The sequence below is a fragment of the Tachyglossus aculeatus genome, chromosome 3 (assembly GCF_015852505.1).
Source record: "Tachyglossus aculeatus isolate mTacAcu1 chromosome 3, mTacAcu1.pri, whole genome shotgun sequence".
Lineage (NCBI taxonomy): Eukaryota > Metazoa > Chordata > Mammalia > Monotremata > Tachyglossidae > Tachyglossus > Tachyglossus aculeatus.
The window spans coordinates 2,941,409-2,957,228 of record NC_052068.1 but is presented as its reverse complement, the minus strand read 5'-3'; the positions used below and the strand labels follow the sequence as shown (position 1 = coordinate 2,957,228).

The window sequence follows — 15,820 nt, the reverse complement described above, 5'->3', positions numbered from 1 at the left end:
CACTGTACTAAGTGCTGGGATGGATACAAGCAAATCGGGTTGGTCACAGACCCTGTCCCACGTGGGGCTCACAGTCTTCATCCCCATTTTCCAGATGAGGGAACTGAGGCACGGAGAAGGGAAGCGACTTTGCCCAAGGTCACCCAGCAGACAAGTGGCGGAGCCAGATAAACAAGAAGTTCTCTTCTTACTCAGAGGGGCAGTGGGGCCCAAAGGAAAGAGCCTCAACCTGGGACTCAGAGGACCTGGGTTCTAATCCTACCTCCGCCAAGTGTCAGCTTTGTGACTTTGGACAAGTCACTTCACTTCCCTGAGGTTCCCTCTTCTGGAAAATGGGGATGAAGACTGCGAACCCCGTGTGGGGCGTGGGGCGTTTTCAACCTGATTAGGTCGTACCTACTCCAGAGCTTAGCGTAGCGCTTAGCATGTAGTAAGCGCTTTAAAAAAGACTATAAAAAAGAAAGACTCCCCCATTCCTCCCAGGGGCAGCTCACAGAGTTTGCTTTCGGTCTAAGCTCGGAAGGTTTGTCCATGAAGGCCCCATGACACCTTTAATTACACTCTTCTCATCAAAACTCTACTCAACTCTAGCGATCTCCTAGCCATTTAGGAGGGGCTTTTTTTTTTCCTTTCCAGGTTTGCTCTTATTTATTTTTAAAGAACTAATTTTTTCAAAAACCCATCGCGTACATGAAATATTTTTAGGAAATCCAGTCAACCGATATCCAAATTCCTTGTGCTCATTTACTGCTTGTTCATCTATTATTGACCATATGGAGATATGTTATCGAGGATATTAAACATTTAGATGTGTGCATTTTCTGCTTTCGGTCCTTTATGGAAGTCCTGTTCCGGGTAGGATGCGTATTTTCCAGGATATAACATTTCAGAAATATTTTCATCCAAAAATACGTTGACCTTTGGATCAAGGATTTGTTCTTTCTTGACAGTTGAGGGACGCTTTGAAAAATATATATTCTACAAAGTTATTCTTATAAACCACCTATGCTTTGACAAATTAGGGTTTTAGGTACTAAAATGTCTTTCAGAATATTTAAGAACAGTTGTTTGTACTTCAACATCTTACTTCCATAGAAGCAGTGTCTTTGTTTCCACAGAATATTTATGACATTCCTAGTACTTAAAAAAACAAAAACCTGGAATGATCTTTTTTTCTTCTAGCGGAAAGATTTCGGCCAGGAAGAACGGTTTGCAGCCGAACTGAAACTTACTCTTCGATACGCACATTCTGAAAATATCTGTAGATCCAAAATTAGGGTTAGATCACAAACTCTTAAAAACCCTACAAGTTTTTTTAAACATACAGGAAGAGAAGATGGCCTAAGTTTAGTTCACATACACATTAAAGCAGAATTTAACGTTGGTTTCCTTCTATGGAATGTAAGCTTTTCGAGGGCAGGTAACATATCCTGCTTCTTTGTTTTGTATTCCTCTTGAGAAGCAGCGTGGCTCAGTGAGAACAGTCCGGGCTTGGGAGTCAGAGGACCTGAGTTCTAATCCCGGCTCTTCCCTTTACTGCCGGATGACCACGGGTCAGTCGCTTCATTTCCCTGTGCCTCGGTTCCCTCGTCGGCAAAAACGGGGATTCAAAGCCTGTCCTCTCTCCCCATTAAACTGGGAGCACCACGTGGGATCCGATGATCGATGACCCCAAGGCTAGGCCCGTTGCGAGCACTTTTACAAATGCCGTGATTATTATTAATTATTATTATAGCGCTATCAGGATCACGGAAAGCACTGCTCTTGAAATTAGCGTCAAAGCAGCTGAGGATCTAGCGTCGGCTCATCGACGTGAGCTTAATCCTACAATCTTCTCACCAATCCTACACTAGCACAGTGCTTTGCACATAGTAAGCGCTTAATAAATGCCATTATTATTAGTAAGTCTTGCCCGCATTCTGAATGCCAACTTTCAAGGTTCCCGGTTGGTGAGGGTCCAACCGCTTTTCGTTTATCGACAGACTAAACCGTTGGAGGATATCGGCAGTCGGATGCGCGCCACACCTATGGTACGGCCGCAGCGATCGCATTCTGCAAAAAATCTGGAGAGACCATTACTGATTTGGATCCCAGTCCGAATCATTTTTGACCGAGGGTAGGCGGCTTCTAAAGCGTGAAAGAAAAGGGAATAAGTTAAATTAGGAAGTAGGAAAGATGTTAATGTCCAACGTGAAATAAATTAACAGGATTTACAAACATTTGTCCTGACCATGACATTAAAAATACTTTTAAGGCAAGGAATCTTCATTTGAAGTTAGCATAATCAGAAAATATATCGATGAAGTCTTGTACCACTTTGTAGCAGAATTCGTACTGTTCCTGAAAAAAAAATGAGGAATACAAAATTAATGGACTAGTCTTTGATTCCCGATTTGTAAGTACAAGTTGAAAGTAAAAAGGACCTTCTAGGATCACCTATACAAAATATTTTTGGTGACTTAAAATTAACAATAAGGCTCAAAACCCATTATTTTACAGCTTGAAAATATGTGGAATGAGAATTTCTCCAAGCAGTTTTGGGGTTTTTAATCGTACTTGTTAAGCATTCACTATGTGGCAGGCACTGTACTAAGTGCTGGGGTTGATACGTGCTAATCAGGTGGGAGTCCGTCCCTGTCCCACATAGGGCTCACAGTCTTAATCCCCATTTTCCAGATGAGGTAATTGAGGCCCAGAAAAGTGAAGTGACTTGCCCAAGGTCACATAGCAGACAAGCAGCTGAGCCGGATTAGAACCCAGGCCCTCTGAGCCCCAGGCCGGGGCTCTTTCCACAAGGTCATGCTGCTTCTCTAAGTTCAGAACTCAGCAAGTTGGACCGAGGGAAATAAAATGGAAATATGAGGGAAAATGGAAATCTTGGTAGATTCATTCATTCATTCATTCAATCGTATTTATTGAGCGCTTACTGTGTGCAGAGCATTGTACTAAGCTCTTGGAACGTACAATTTGGCAACATAGAGAGACAATCCCTACCCAACAATGGGCTCACAGTCTAGAAGGGGGAGACAGACAACGAAACAAAACATGTATATATGTACATATGTTTGTACGTATTTATTGCTCCATTTATTTATTTATTTTATTTGTACATATTTATTCTATTTATTTTATATTGCTAATATGCTTTGTTTGGTTCTCTGTCTCCCCCTTCTAGACTGTGAGCCTGCTGTTGGGTAGGGACCGTCTCTATATGTTGCCAGCTTGTACTTCCCAAGCACTTAGTACAGTGCTCTGCACACAGTAAGCGCTCAATAAATATGATTGAATGAATGAATGAATGGATGTAGACAGGTATACTTAAATGGTAAGCCCCCTGTGAGGTGGGGACTGTGTCCGACTTGATTTACTAAGCGCTAAGCGCTTACCCCAGCACTAAGAACAACGCTTGACCCATAGTAAGTGCTTACAGATACCTTCAAAAATAGAAAAAGAAATCCCCAGTAATAATAATAATTACAATAATGGTATTTGTTAAGTGCTTACTATGTGCCAAGCACTGTTCTAACCAACTCAGTGCTGTGATCCTGAGTGAAAACAGCTGGTAAGAGCTTAAGGTTGCATTTCCTAAAAAACCCCTCTCTTGACCCCACCTCACTTTCTAGTTATCGCCCCATCTCCCTCCTACCATTCCTTTCCAAACTCCTTGAACGAGTTGTCTACATGCGCTGCCTCCAATTCCTCAACACCAACTCTCTCCTCGACCCCCTTCAGTCTGGCTTCCGTCCCCTACATTCCACAGAAACCGCCCTCTCAAAGTTCACCAATGACCTCCTGCTTGCCAAATCCAATGGCTCCTACTCTATCCTAATCCTCCTCGACCTCTCAGCTGCCTTCGACACTGTGGACCATCCCCTTCTCCTCAACATGCTATCTGACCTTGGCTTCACAGACTCCATCCTCTCCTGGTTCTCCTCTTATCTCTCCGGTCATTCATTCTCAGTCTCTTTTGCAGGCTCCTCCTCCCCCTCCTATCCCCTTACTATTGGAGTTCCCCAAAGTTCAGTTATCAGTCCCCTTCTGTTCTTGACCTACACTTACTCCCTTGGTGACCTCATTCTCTCCCACGGCTTCAACTATCATCTCTATGCTGATGACACCCAGATCTACATCTCTGCCCCTGCTCTCTCTCTCTCCCTCCCTCCAGGCTGGCATCTCCTCCTTCCTTCAGGAAATCTCCATCTGGATGTCTGCCCGCCGCCTAAAACTCAACATGTCCAAGACTGAACTCCTTGTCTTCCCTCCCAAACCCTGCCCTCTCCCTGACTTTCCCATCACTGTTGGTGGCACTACCATCCTTCCCGTCTCACAAGCCCGCAACCTTGGTGTCATCCTCGACTCCGCTCTCTCGTTCACCCCTCACATCCAAGCCGTCACCCAAACCTGCCGGTCTCAGCTCCATAACATTGCCAAGATCCGCCCTTTCCTCCCCATCCAAACCACTACCCTGCTCGTTCAAGCTCTCATCCTATCCCATCTGGACTACTGCATCAGCCTCCTCTCCGATCTCCCATTCTCGTGTCTCTCCCCACTTAAAACCATACTTCATGTCGCTGCCCGGATTGTCTTTGCCCAGAAACGCTCTGGGCATGTTACTCCCCTCCTCAAAAATCTCCAGTGGCTCCCAATCAACCTACGCATTAGGCAGAAACTCCTCACCCTGGGCTTCCAGGCTGTCCATCCCCTCGCCCCCTCCTACCTCACCTCCCTTCTGTCTTTCTCCAGCCCAGCCCGCACCCTCCGCTCCTCTGCCGCTAATCTCCTCCCCGTGACTCGTTCTCGCCTGTCCCGCCGTCGACCCCCAGCCCACGTCTTCCCCCTGGCCCGGAATGCCCTCCCTCCATAAACCGCCAAGCTAGCTCTCTTCCTCCCTTCAAGGCCCTACTGAGAGCTCACGTCCTCCAGGAGGCCTTCCCACACTGAGCCCCCTCCTTCCTCTCCCCCCATCCCTCTCTCCATCCCCCCGTCTTACCTCCTTCCCTTCCCCACAGCACCTGTATATATGTATATATGTTTGTACATGTTTATTACTCTATTCATTTATTAATTTATTTTACTTGTACATATCTATTCTATTTATTTTATTTTGTTAATATGTTTGGTTTTGTTCTCTGTCTCCCCCTTCTAGACTTTGAGCCACTGTTGGGTAGGGACTGTCTCTATATGTTGCCAACTTGTACTTCCCAAGCACTTAGTACAGTGCTCTGCACACAGTAAGCGCTCAATAAATACGATTGATTGATTGATTGATTGGTTTCATGGTTTCACTCTAGTCTTCCTTAGTCCGGGGAAAGACCCACAGACAGGCCTGAGTTCTCTATCGTTCAGGGAAAGAGTCTTATTGTTGAATGGGCCTCAGTCTCTAGACGGTAAGCGCATTGTGGGCAGGGAATGTGCCTGTTTATTGTTAATTAATGATGGTTTTTGTTAAGCACTTACTATGTGCCAAGCACTGTTCTACACGCTGGGTTGGATACGCGGTTATCAGATTATCCCACCTGGAGCTCACAGTCTTAATCTCCATTTTACAGACAAGGGAGCATTTAGTACAGTGCTCTGCACACAGTGAGTGCTCAATAAATACGATTGAATGAATGAACTGAGGCACAGAGAAGTGAAGTGTTCTGACAACTTTGACACCTGTCTACATGTTTTGTTTTGTTCCCTGTCTCCCCCTTCTAGACTGTGAGCCTGTTGTTGGGTAGGGACCGTCTATATGTTGCCAACTTGTACTTCCCAAGCGCTTAGTCCAGTGCTCTGCACACAGTAAGCACTTAATAAATACGACTGAATGAATAAAGTGACTCGTCCAAAGTCACACAGCAGACAAGTGGCGGAGCCAGGATTAGAACCCATGACCTCTGACTCCCAAGCCCGGGCTGTTCCCACTAAGCCAAGCTGCTTCTCTTCTAATTGTTCTAATTGCTCTAATCTAATTGTTCCATTGTCCTCTCACAAGCGTTTAGTACAGGGCTCTGCACACAGTAAGCGCTTGATAAATACAATTGAATGAATGAATGAAGTGACTTGTCCAAAGTCACACAGCCGACAAGTGGCGGAACCGGGATTAGAACCCACGACCTCTGACTCCCAAGCCCGGGCTGTTCCCAATCAATCAATCAATCAATCAATCAATCGTATTTATTGAGCACTTACTGAGTGCAGAGCACTGTACTAAGGGCTTGGGAAATACAAGTTGGCAACATATAGAGACAGTCCCTACCCAACAGTTTGCTCACAGTCTAGAAGCCTAGCTGCTTCTCTTCTAATTGTTCTAATTGCTCTAATCTAATTTTCCCATTGTCCTCTCAATCAACCAATCAATCAATCAATCAATCGTATTTATTGAGCACTTACTGTGTGCAGAGCACTGTACTAAGCACTTGGGAAGTACAAGTTGGGAACATATGGAGACAGTCCCTACCCAACAGTGGGCTCACAGTCTAAAAGGGGGAGACAGAGAACAAAACCAAACATACTAACAAAATAAAATAAATAGAATAGATATGTACAAGTAAAATAAATAGAGTAATAAATATGTACAAACATATATACAGATATACAGGTGCTGTGGGGAAGGGAAGGAGGTAAGATGGGGGGGATGGAGAGGGGGACGAGGGGGAGACATTTAATATTACTCTATTATTACTCTATTTATTTATTTATTACTCTATTTATTTATTACTCTATTTATGTATTTATTACTCTATTTATTTATTACTCTATTTATTTATTACTCTATTTATTTATTACTCTATTTATATTTTTAAATATGTTTGTACATATTTATCATTCTATTTATTTATTTATTTATCTTACTTGTACATATCTATTCTAATTATTTTATTTTGTTAATACGTTTGGTTTTGTTCTCTGTCTCCCCCTTCTAGACTGTGAGCCCACTGTTGGGTAGGGACCGTCTCTGGATGTTGCCAAGTTGGACTTCCCAAGCGCTTAGTGCTCTGCACACAGTAAGCGCTCAATAAATACGATTGATTGATTGATTGATTGGAGAGGAAGGAAGGGGCTCAATCTGGGAAGGCCTGGAGGAGGTGAGCTCTCAGTAGGGCCTTAGCGTTTAGCACAGGGCTCTGCACGCAGTCTTGCGCTCAATTAATACGATTGTAGGACAGGATGGGGGTCCTTACCAGGGTTTGCACCATGTGTGGCCTTTGAAGTCGTAAACTCTTCACGGCTTGAAATACGTCCAGGAGTCCCTCCGCTTTGACTCGCTCCAAAATGTTACTGAGAGCGATGAAGGTCCCCGTCCGCCCAGCTCCGGCACTACGGGAGAAGCACAGACGTCTAAGAAGGTGACACCCCAATTATTACTATTCGGACAACCCCCAGAGACCACAATCGTCGATACCGATTCATTCAATCGCATTTATTGGGCGCTTACTGTGTGCGGAGCACTGTACTGAGCGCTTGGGAAGTACAAGTTGGCAACATCTAGAGACAGTCCCTACCCACCATCATCACGATCAATCGCATTTATTGAGCGCTTACAGTGCGCGGAGCACTGTACTGAGCGCTTGGGAAGTACAAGTCGGCAACAGATAGAGACGGTCCCTACCCACCATCATCATGATCAGTCGTATTTATTGAGCGCTTACAGTGTGCGGAGCACTGTACTGAGCGCTTGGGGAAGTACAAGTCGGCAACAGATAGAGACGGTCCCTACCCACCATCATCATGATCAATCGTATTTATTGAGCGCTTACAGTGCGCGGAGCACTGTACTAAGCGCTTGGGAAGTACAAGTTGGCAACATATAGAGACGGTCCCTACCCACCATCATCACGATCAATCGCATTTATTGAGCGCTTACAGTGCGCGGAGCACTGTACTGAGCGCTTGGGAAGTACAAGTCGGCAACAGATAGAGACAGTCCCTACCCAACAGTGGGCTCACAGTCTACAAAGGGGAGACAGACGACAAAACAAAACATGTGGACCGGTGTCAAGTTAGAGAAGCAGCGTGGCTCAGTGGAAAAAGCCTGGGCTTTGGAGTCAGAAGTCTTGGGTTCAAATCCCGGCTCCGCCAATTGTCAGCTGTGTGACTTTGGGCAAGTCACTTCTCTGGGCCTCTGTTGCCTCATCTGGAAAATGGGGATGAAGACTGTGAGCCTCGTGTGGGACAACCTGATCGCCTTGTCACCTCCCCAGCGCTTAGAACAGTGCTTTGCACATAGTAAGTGCTTAATAAATGCCATCATTAACTAATTAATTAAGTCATCAGAATTAATAGAAATGTTGGGTAGGGACCGTCTCTATATGTTGTCAACTTGTACTTCCCAAGCGCTTAGTACAGTGCTCTGCACACAGTAAGCGCTCAACCAATACGATTGAATGAACGAATGAATGGAAATAAAGCTAGAGGCACCTCATTAACACATTAAATAGAATAGTAAATATGCACAAGTAAAATAAATAGAGTAATAAATCTGTACATATATACAGGTCCTGTGGGGAGCAACATGCCCAGATCGTTTCTGCACAAAGATGATCCAGGCAGCGGCGATCAATACAGTCTGTGATAAGCTGCTGGGAATGCCCTCCAAACATAGCACTTACTATGTGTGAAGCACTGTTCTAAGCGCTGGGGGGATACAAAGTAATAATAATAATAATAACAACAATAATAATAATGACATTTATTAAGCACTTACTATGTGCAAAGCACTGTTCTAAGCGTTGGGGAGGTTACAAGGTGAGCAGGTTGTCCCACGGGGGGCTCACAGTCTTAATCCCCATTTTCCAGATGAGGGAACTGAGGCCCAGAGAAGTGAAGTGACTTGCCCAAAGTCACACAGCCAACAAGTGGCGGAGCCGGGACTAGAACCCACGACCTCTGACTCCCAAGCCTGGGGTCTTGCCACTATTCATTCATTCATTCATTCATTCAATCACATTTATTGAGCGCTTATTGTGTGCAGAGCACTGTACTAAGCGCTTGGGAAGTACAAGTTGGCAACATATAGAGACAGTCCCTACCTAACAACGGGCTCACAGTCTAGAAGGGGGAGACAGACAACAAAACAAAACCTGTGGACAGGTGTCGAGTCATCAGAATAAATAGAAATAAAGCTAGATGTACCTCATTAAGAAAATAAAGAGAACAGAATAGAATAGAATACTAAATTCTATTTATCACAATTATCATTATGTAAGAGAATATAAAGTGCTACAGTGGGGAAAGGGCAGTTGTGGGCATCTAAGTGTTTTATTACATTCATTCATTCATTCAGTCATATTTATTGAGCGCTTACTGTGTGCAGAGCACTGTACTAAGCGCTTGGGAAGTATCAGTTGACAACATATAGAAACAGTCCCTATGCAACAGCGGGCTCACAGGCTAGAAGGGGGAGACAAACAACGAAACAAAACATAGTAACAAAATAAAATAAATAGAATAAATATGTACAAGTAAAATAGAGTAATAAATATATACAAACATATATACATCATTTTTCTACAGCCTTCCACACAGATATGAATCAATGGAATTTACTGAGTGCTTATTTTGTGCACTAGGCTGCACTATGAGAAGCAGCGTGGCTCAGTGGAAAAGAGCCCGGGGTTTGGAGTCAGAGGTCATGGGTTCAAATTCCGGCTCCGCCACTTGTCAGCTGTGTGACTTTGGGCAAGTCACTTCACTTCTCTGGGCCTCAGTTCCCTCATCTGGAAAACAGGGATGAAGACTGTGAGCCCCCCATGGGACAACCTGATCACCTTGTATCTCCCCAGAGCTTAGAACAGTGCATGGCACATAGTAAGTGCTTAACAAATGCCATTATTACAGCGTGGCTCAGTGGAAAGAGCCCGGGCTTGGGAGCCAGAGGTCATGGGTTCGAATCCCGGCTCCGCCGCTTGTCAGCTGTGTGACTTTGGGCAAGTCACTTCACTTCTCTGGGCCTCAGTTCCCTCATCTGGAAAACGGGGATGAAGACTGTGAGCCCCCCATGGGACAACCTGATCACCTTGTAACCTCCCCAGAGCTTAGAACAGTGCTTTGCACATAGTAAGTGCTTAATAAATGCCATCATTATTATTTTTAGGCCACGCTACTCCAGTTCCTCACAATTCCTCGCACTGGACTACTTTTGTCACAGCCAAGATGATTCCGGGACCTTAAAAGGCTCCGAGTTACTTGCCCTGGGCAAATTCCCCAGCAGATTTTCCTCATCTCAAGGAGCATATTTTGTCGCAATTTCAAAACTGCTGCCCGGGGAAACGGAAGCCACAGTAATTAGACTGTTACAACGTTATCATTTCCGCTCAAGAGATACAGTTCGAAAAATCCCCAATAAACACTGGCTGGAGATTTGGGAAAGAGTGCTATTAGTCTAATGCGCGGAAAAAAAAACCCTCTTCTGAATGTTCCCGATGTGTTTTCTTTGTCCCGGAAGAATGTCACTTCAACCGAATATTCTTATTATCATTAGCAATGTTGTCACTTAACTTCTCTGGGCCTCAGTTACCTCATCTGTAAAGTGGAGTAAAACATTAAAATGGGGTAAAACTGTAAAACAGTGCTCTGCACATAGTAAGCGCTCAATAAATACGATTGATGATGATGGGGATTAAGACCGTGAGCCCCACGTGGGACAACCTGATCACCTTGTATCCCCCCCCGCGCTTAGAACAGTGCTTGGCACATAGAAAGCGCTTAATAAATGCCATTATTAAAAAAAATTACAACTGGCATTTTAATAATGCTAATAATTGCCAGCATTATTATCAATCAATCAATCATATTTATTGAGTGCTTACTGTGGGTGAGCGGTAACTGAGGCACAGAGAGGTGAAGTGACTTCTGATTTGTTAAGTGCTTACACTGTTCCAAGCACTGTAATAATAATAATAATTAATAATAATAATAATAATAATAATAATAATAATAGCATTTATTAAGCACTTATTCTGTGCAAAGCACTGTTCTAAGCACTAGAGAGGTTACAAGGTGATCAGGTTGTCCCACCGGGGGGTTCACAGTCTTCATCCCCATTTTACAGTTGAGGGGACTGAGGCACAGAGAAGTTAAGTGACTTGCTCAACGTCACACAGCTGACAAGTGGTGGAGCCGGAATTTGAACCCATGACCTCTGACTCCAAAGCCTGGGAGTCATTAAATTTAAATATATAAATTTATTACAGATTTATTACTCTATTTTACTTGTACATATGTCCTATTCTATTTATTTTGTTAATGATGTGCATCCAGCTTTATTTCTATTTATTCTGATGACTTGACACCTGTCCACAGGTTTGGTTTTGTTGTCTGTCTCCCCCTTCTAGACTGTGAGCCCGTTGTTGGGTAGGGACCGTCTCTATATGTTGCCGACTTGTACTTCCCAAGCGCTTAGTACAGTGCTCTGCACATAGTAAGCACTCAATAAATACAATTGAATGAATGAATGAATGAACAGGGACTGTGTCCAACCCGATTAGCTTGTCTCTACCCCAGTGCTTAATACAGAAGCACTGTACTAAGCAGCAGAACAGAAGCAGTACAGAAACAGCGTGGCTCAGTGGAAAAAGCCCAGGCTTTGGAGTCAGAAGTCATGGGTTCGAATCCCGGCTCCACCACTTGGCAGCTGTGTGACTTTGAGCAAGTCATTTCACTTCTCTGTGCCTCAGTTACCTCAACTGTAAAATGGGGATGAAGACTGTGAGCCCCCCAGTGGGACAACCTGATCACCTTGTAACCTCCCCAGCGCTTAGAACAGGGCTTTGCACAGAATAAGCGCTTAATAAATGCTATTATCATTATTATTATTATTATTGTTACAGTGCTTGGAACAGCGTAAGCACTTAACAAATCAGAAGTCACTTCACTTCTCTGTGCCTCAGTTACCGCAACTCTAAAATGGGGATGAAGACTGTGAGCCCCCCGTGGGACAACCTGATCACCTTGTACCCTCTCCAATGCTTAGAACAGTGCTTTGCACAGAATAAGTGCTTAATAAATGCTATTATTATTATTATTATTATTATTATTATTATTATTATTACACTGCTTGGAACAGTGTAAGGACTTAAATCAGAAGCCCACTGTTGGGTAGGGACCATCTCTATATGTTGCCAACTTGTACTTCCCAAGCACTTAGTACAGCGCTCTGCACACAGTAAGCGCTCAATAAATACGATTGAATGAATGAATGAATGAATAAGGTCACTTCACTCCTCTGTGCCTCAGTTTCCTCATCTGGAAAATAAGGTTGTAACCTGTTGAGTCCCACAAGGGACAGGGACTGTGTTCAACCTGATTAGCTTGTCTCTACCCCAGCACTTAGAACAGTGCCTGGTACGTAGTAAACGCTTACCAGCTTTTTTAACTTAACACTTTTTTAGACTGTGAGCCCACTGTTGGGTAGGGACTGTCTCTATATGTTGCCAACTTGTACTTCCCAAGCGCTTAGTACAGTGCTCTGCACACAGTAAGCGCTCAATAAATACGATTGATTGATTGATTACCAAATATCACAGTTTTCACCATTATTCACAGTCAGCACTCTACAAGAGCCCGGGCTTTAGAGTCAGAGGTCACGGGTTCAAATCCCGGCTCCGCCACTTGTCAGCTGTGTGACTTTGGGCAAGTCACTTCACTTCTCTGGGCCTCAGTTCCCTCATCTGGAGAATGGGGATTAAGTCTGTGAGCCCCACATGGGACAACCTGGTTACCTTGTATCTACCCCAGTGCTTAGAACAGTGCTTTGCACATAGTAAGCGCTTAATAAATGCCATCGTTATTAAATCACTTCACTTCTCTGTGCCTCAGTGACCTCATCTGTAAAATGGGGATTAAGACTGTGAGCCCCCCGTGGGGCAACCTGATCACCCTGCAACTTCCCCAGCGCTTAGAATGGTGCTTTGCACATAGTAAGCGCTTAATAAATGCCATCATTATTAAATCACTTCACTTCTCTGTGCCTCAGTGACCTCATCTGTAAAATGGAGATTAAGACTGTGAGCCCCCCGTGGGACAACCTGATCACCTTGTAACCTCCCCAGCGCTTAGAATGGTGCTTTGCACATAGTAAGCGCTTAATAAATACCTGTATGTATATATATACATATATATATTGGGTAGGGACTGTCTCTATATGTTGCCAATTTGTACTTCCCAAGCGCTTAGTACAGTGCTCTGCACACAGTAAGCGCTCAATAAATATGATTGATGATGATGATGATGATAGATATATGTTTGCACATATTTATTACTGTATTTATTCATTTATTTTACTTGTATGTATTAATTCTATTTATTTTATTTTGTTAATATGTTTTGTTTTATTGTCTGTCTCCCCCTTCTAGACTGTGAGCCCGCTGTTGGGTAGGGACCGTCTCTAGATGTTGCCAACTTGGACTTTCCAAGCGCTTAGTACAGTGCTCTGCACCCAGTAAGCGCTCAATAAATACGATTGAATGAATAAATGCCATTATTATTATTATTATTATTAGTGGATAGAGACCAGGCCCGAGACTCAGAAGGATATGGGTTCTAATCCCAGCTCCACCACCTGTCTGCTGTGTGTGACCTTGGACAAGTCACTTAACCTAGCCGTGCCTCAGTTCTCTCATCTGGAAAACGGAGGTTAAGACTGTGAGCCCCATGCGGGACAGGGACTGTGTCCAACCTGATTAGCTTGAATCTTCCCAGGCGTTTAGTGCAGTGTCTGGCAATCAATCAATCATATTTATTGAGCGCATACTCTGTGCAGAGCACTGTACTAAGCACTTGGAAAGTACAAGATGGCAACATATAGAGACAGTCCCTACCCAACAGTGGGCTCACAGTCTAAAAGGGGGAGACAGAGAACAAATCCAAACGTACTAACAAAATAAAATAAATAGAACAGATATGTACAAATAAAATAAATGAATAAATAGAGTAATAAATATGTACAGACATATATACATATATACAGGTGCTGTGGGGAGGGGAAGGAGGTAAGATGGGGGGATGGAGGGGGGAGTAAGCGCTTGGGAAGTACAAGATGGCAACATCTAGAGACAGTCCCTACCCAACAGTGGGCTCACAGTCTAAAAGGGGGAGACAGAGAACAAAACCAAACATACTGACAAAATAAAATAAATAGAATAGATATGTACAAGTAAAATAAATGAATAAATAAATAAATAGAGTAATAAATCTGTACAGACATATATACATATATACAGGTGCTGTGGGGAAGGGAAGGAGGTAAGATGGGGGGATGGAGAGGGGGAGTAAGCGCTTAATACCATTAATCAATCAATTGTATTTATTGAGCACTGACTGTGTGCAGAGCACTGTACTAAGCGCTTGGGAAGTCCAAGTTGGCAACATATAGAGACAGTCCCTACCCAACAGTGGGCTCACAGTCTAGAAGGGGGAGACGGAGAACAAAACCAAACATACTAACAAAATAAAGTAAATAGACTAGATATGTACAAGTAAAATAAATGAATAGAGTAATAAATATGTACAGACATATATACATATATGCAGGTGCTGTGGGGAAGGGAAGGAGGTAAGGTGGGGGGATGGAGAGGGGGAGTAAGTGCTTAACAAATACCATTAATCAATCAATCGTATTTATTGAGCACTTACTGTGTGCAGAGCACTGTACTAAGCGCTTGGGAAGTCCAAGTTGGCAACATATAGAGACAGTCCCTACCCAACAGTGGGCTCACAGTCTAAAAGGGGGAGACGGAGAACAAAACCAAACATACTAACAAAATAAAATAAGTAGAATAGATATGTACAAGTAAAATAAATGAATAAATAAATAGAGTAATAAATCTGTACAGACATATATACATGTATACAGGTGCTGTGGGGAAGGGAAGGAGGTAAGATGGGAGGATGGAGAGGGGGAGTAAGCGCTTAACAAATACCATTAATCAACCAATCGTATTTATTGAGCACTTACTGTGTGCAGAGCACTGTACTAAGCGCTTGGGAAGTCCAAGTTGGCAACATATAGAGACAGTCCCTACCCAACAGTGGGCTCACAGTCTAAAAGGGGGAGACGGACAACAAAACCAAACATACTAACAAAATAAAATAAAAAGAATAGATATGTACAAGTAAAATAAATGAATAGAGTAATAAATATGTACAGACACATATACATATATACAGGTGCTGTGGGGAAGGGAAGGAGGTAAGATGGGGGGATGGAGAGGTGGAATAAGCGCTTAACAAATGCCATTAAAAAATGGTCATGTTGCATATATCTATAATTCTATCTGCCTCTGCCACTTGTCTGCTGTGTGACCTTGGGCAAGTCACTTAACTTCTCTGTGCCTCAGTTCCCTTATCTGTCAAATGGGGATGAAGAGATGAAGACCGTGAGCCCCATGTGGGACAACCTGATTACCTTGTTTCTACCCCAGAGCTTATAACAGTGCTTGGTACATTCAACCGTATTTATTGAGTAGTAAGCCCTTAACAAATAAGTGCTTAGTACAGTGCTCTGCACACAGTAAGCGCTCCATCAATACGAATGAATGCATGAATGAACAAATATCATAATTATTATTGCTATCATTTATCTATTCTGATGGTATTGACAACTGTCTCCTTGTTTTGTTGTCTGTACCCCCACTTCTAGACCGTGAGCCCGTTGTTGGGCAGGGATTGTCTCTGTTGCTGAATTGTACTTTCCAAGCGCTAAGGACAGTGCTCTGCACACAGTCAGCGTTCAATAAATACCACTGAATGAATGAACAAATACCATAATTATTATTATTGATCTATTTTGATAATAATAATAATAATAATGGTATTTATTAAGTGCTTACTATGTGTA

At 43.4% G+C, this 15,820-nt stretch overlaps 1 protein-coding gene across 5 annotated transcripts in view; it reads right to left on the bottom strand.

Moving 5' to 3' along the window:
- Window positions 1–375: 375 nt before the first annotated feature.
- Window positions 376–15,820, bottom strand: part of PTPRE (protein tyrosine phosphatase receptor type E) — a 212,236-nt gene continuing 196,791 nt past the window's right edge. For all 5 annotated transcript variants that reach the window (XM_038743959.1, XM_038743960.1, XM_038743961.1 and 2 more), the window contains 2 exons: window positions 7,167–7,302; window positions 376–2,340 (listed from right to left, as the gene is read on the bottom strand). In XM_038743959.1, the coding sequence (XP_038599887.1) occupies window positions 2,266–2,340; window positions 7,167–7,302 (211 nt within the window). In that variant the 3' untranslated portion in view covers window positions 376–2,265. The remainder of the gene's footprint in view (window positions 2,341–7,166; window positions 7,303–15,820) is intronic.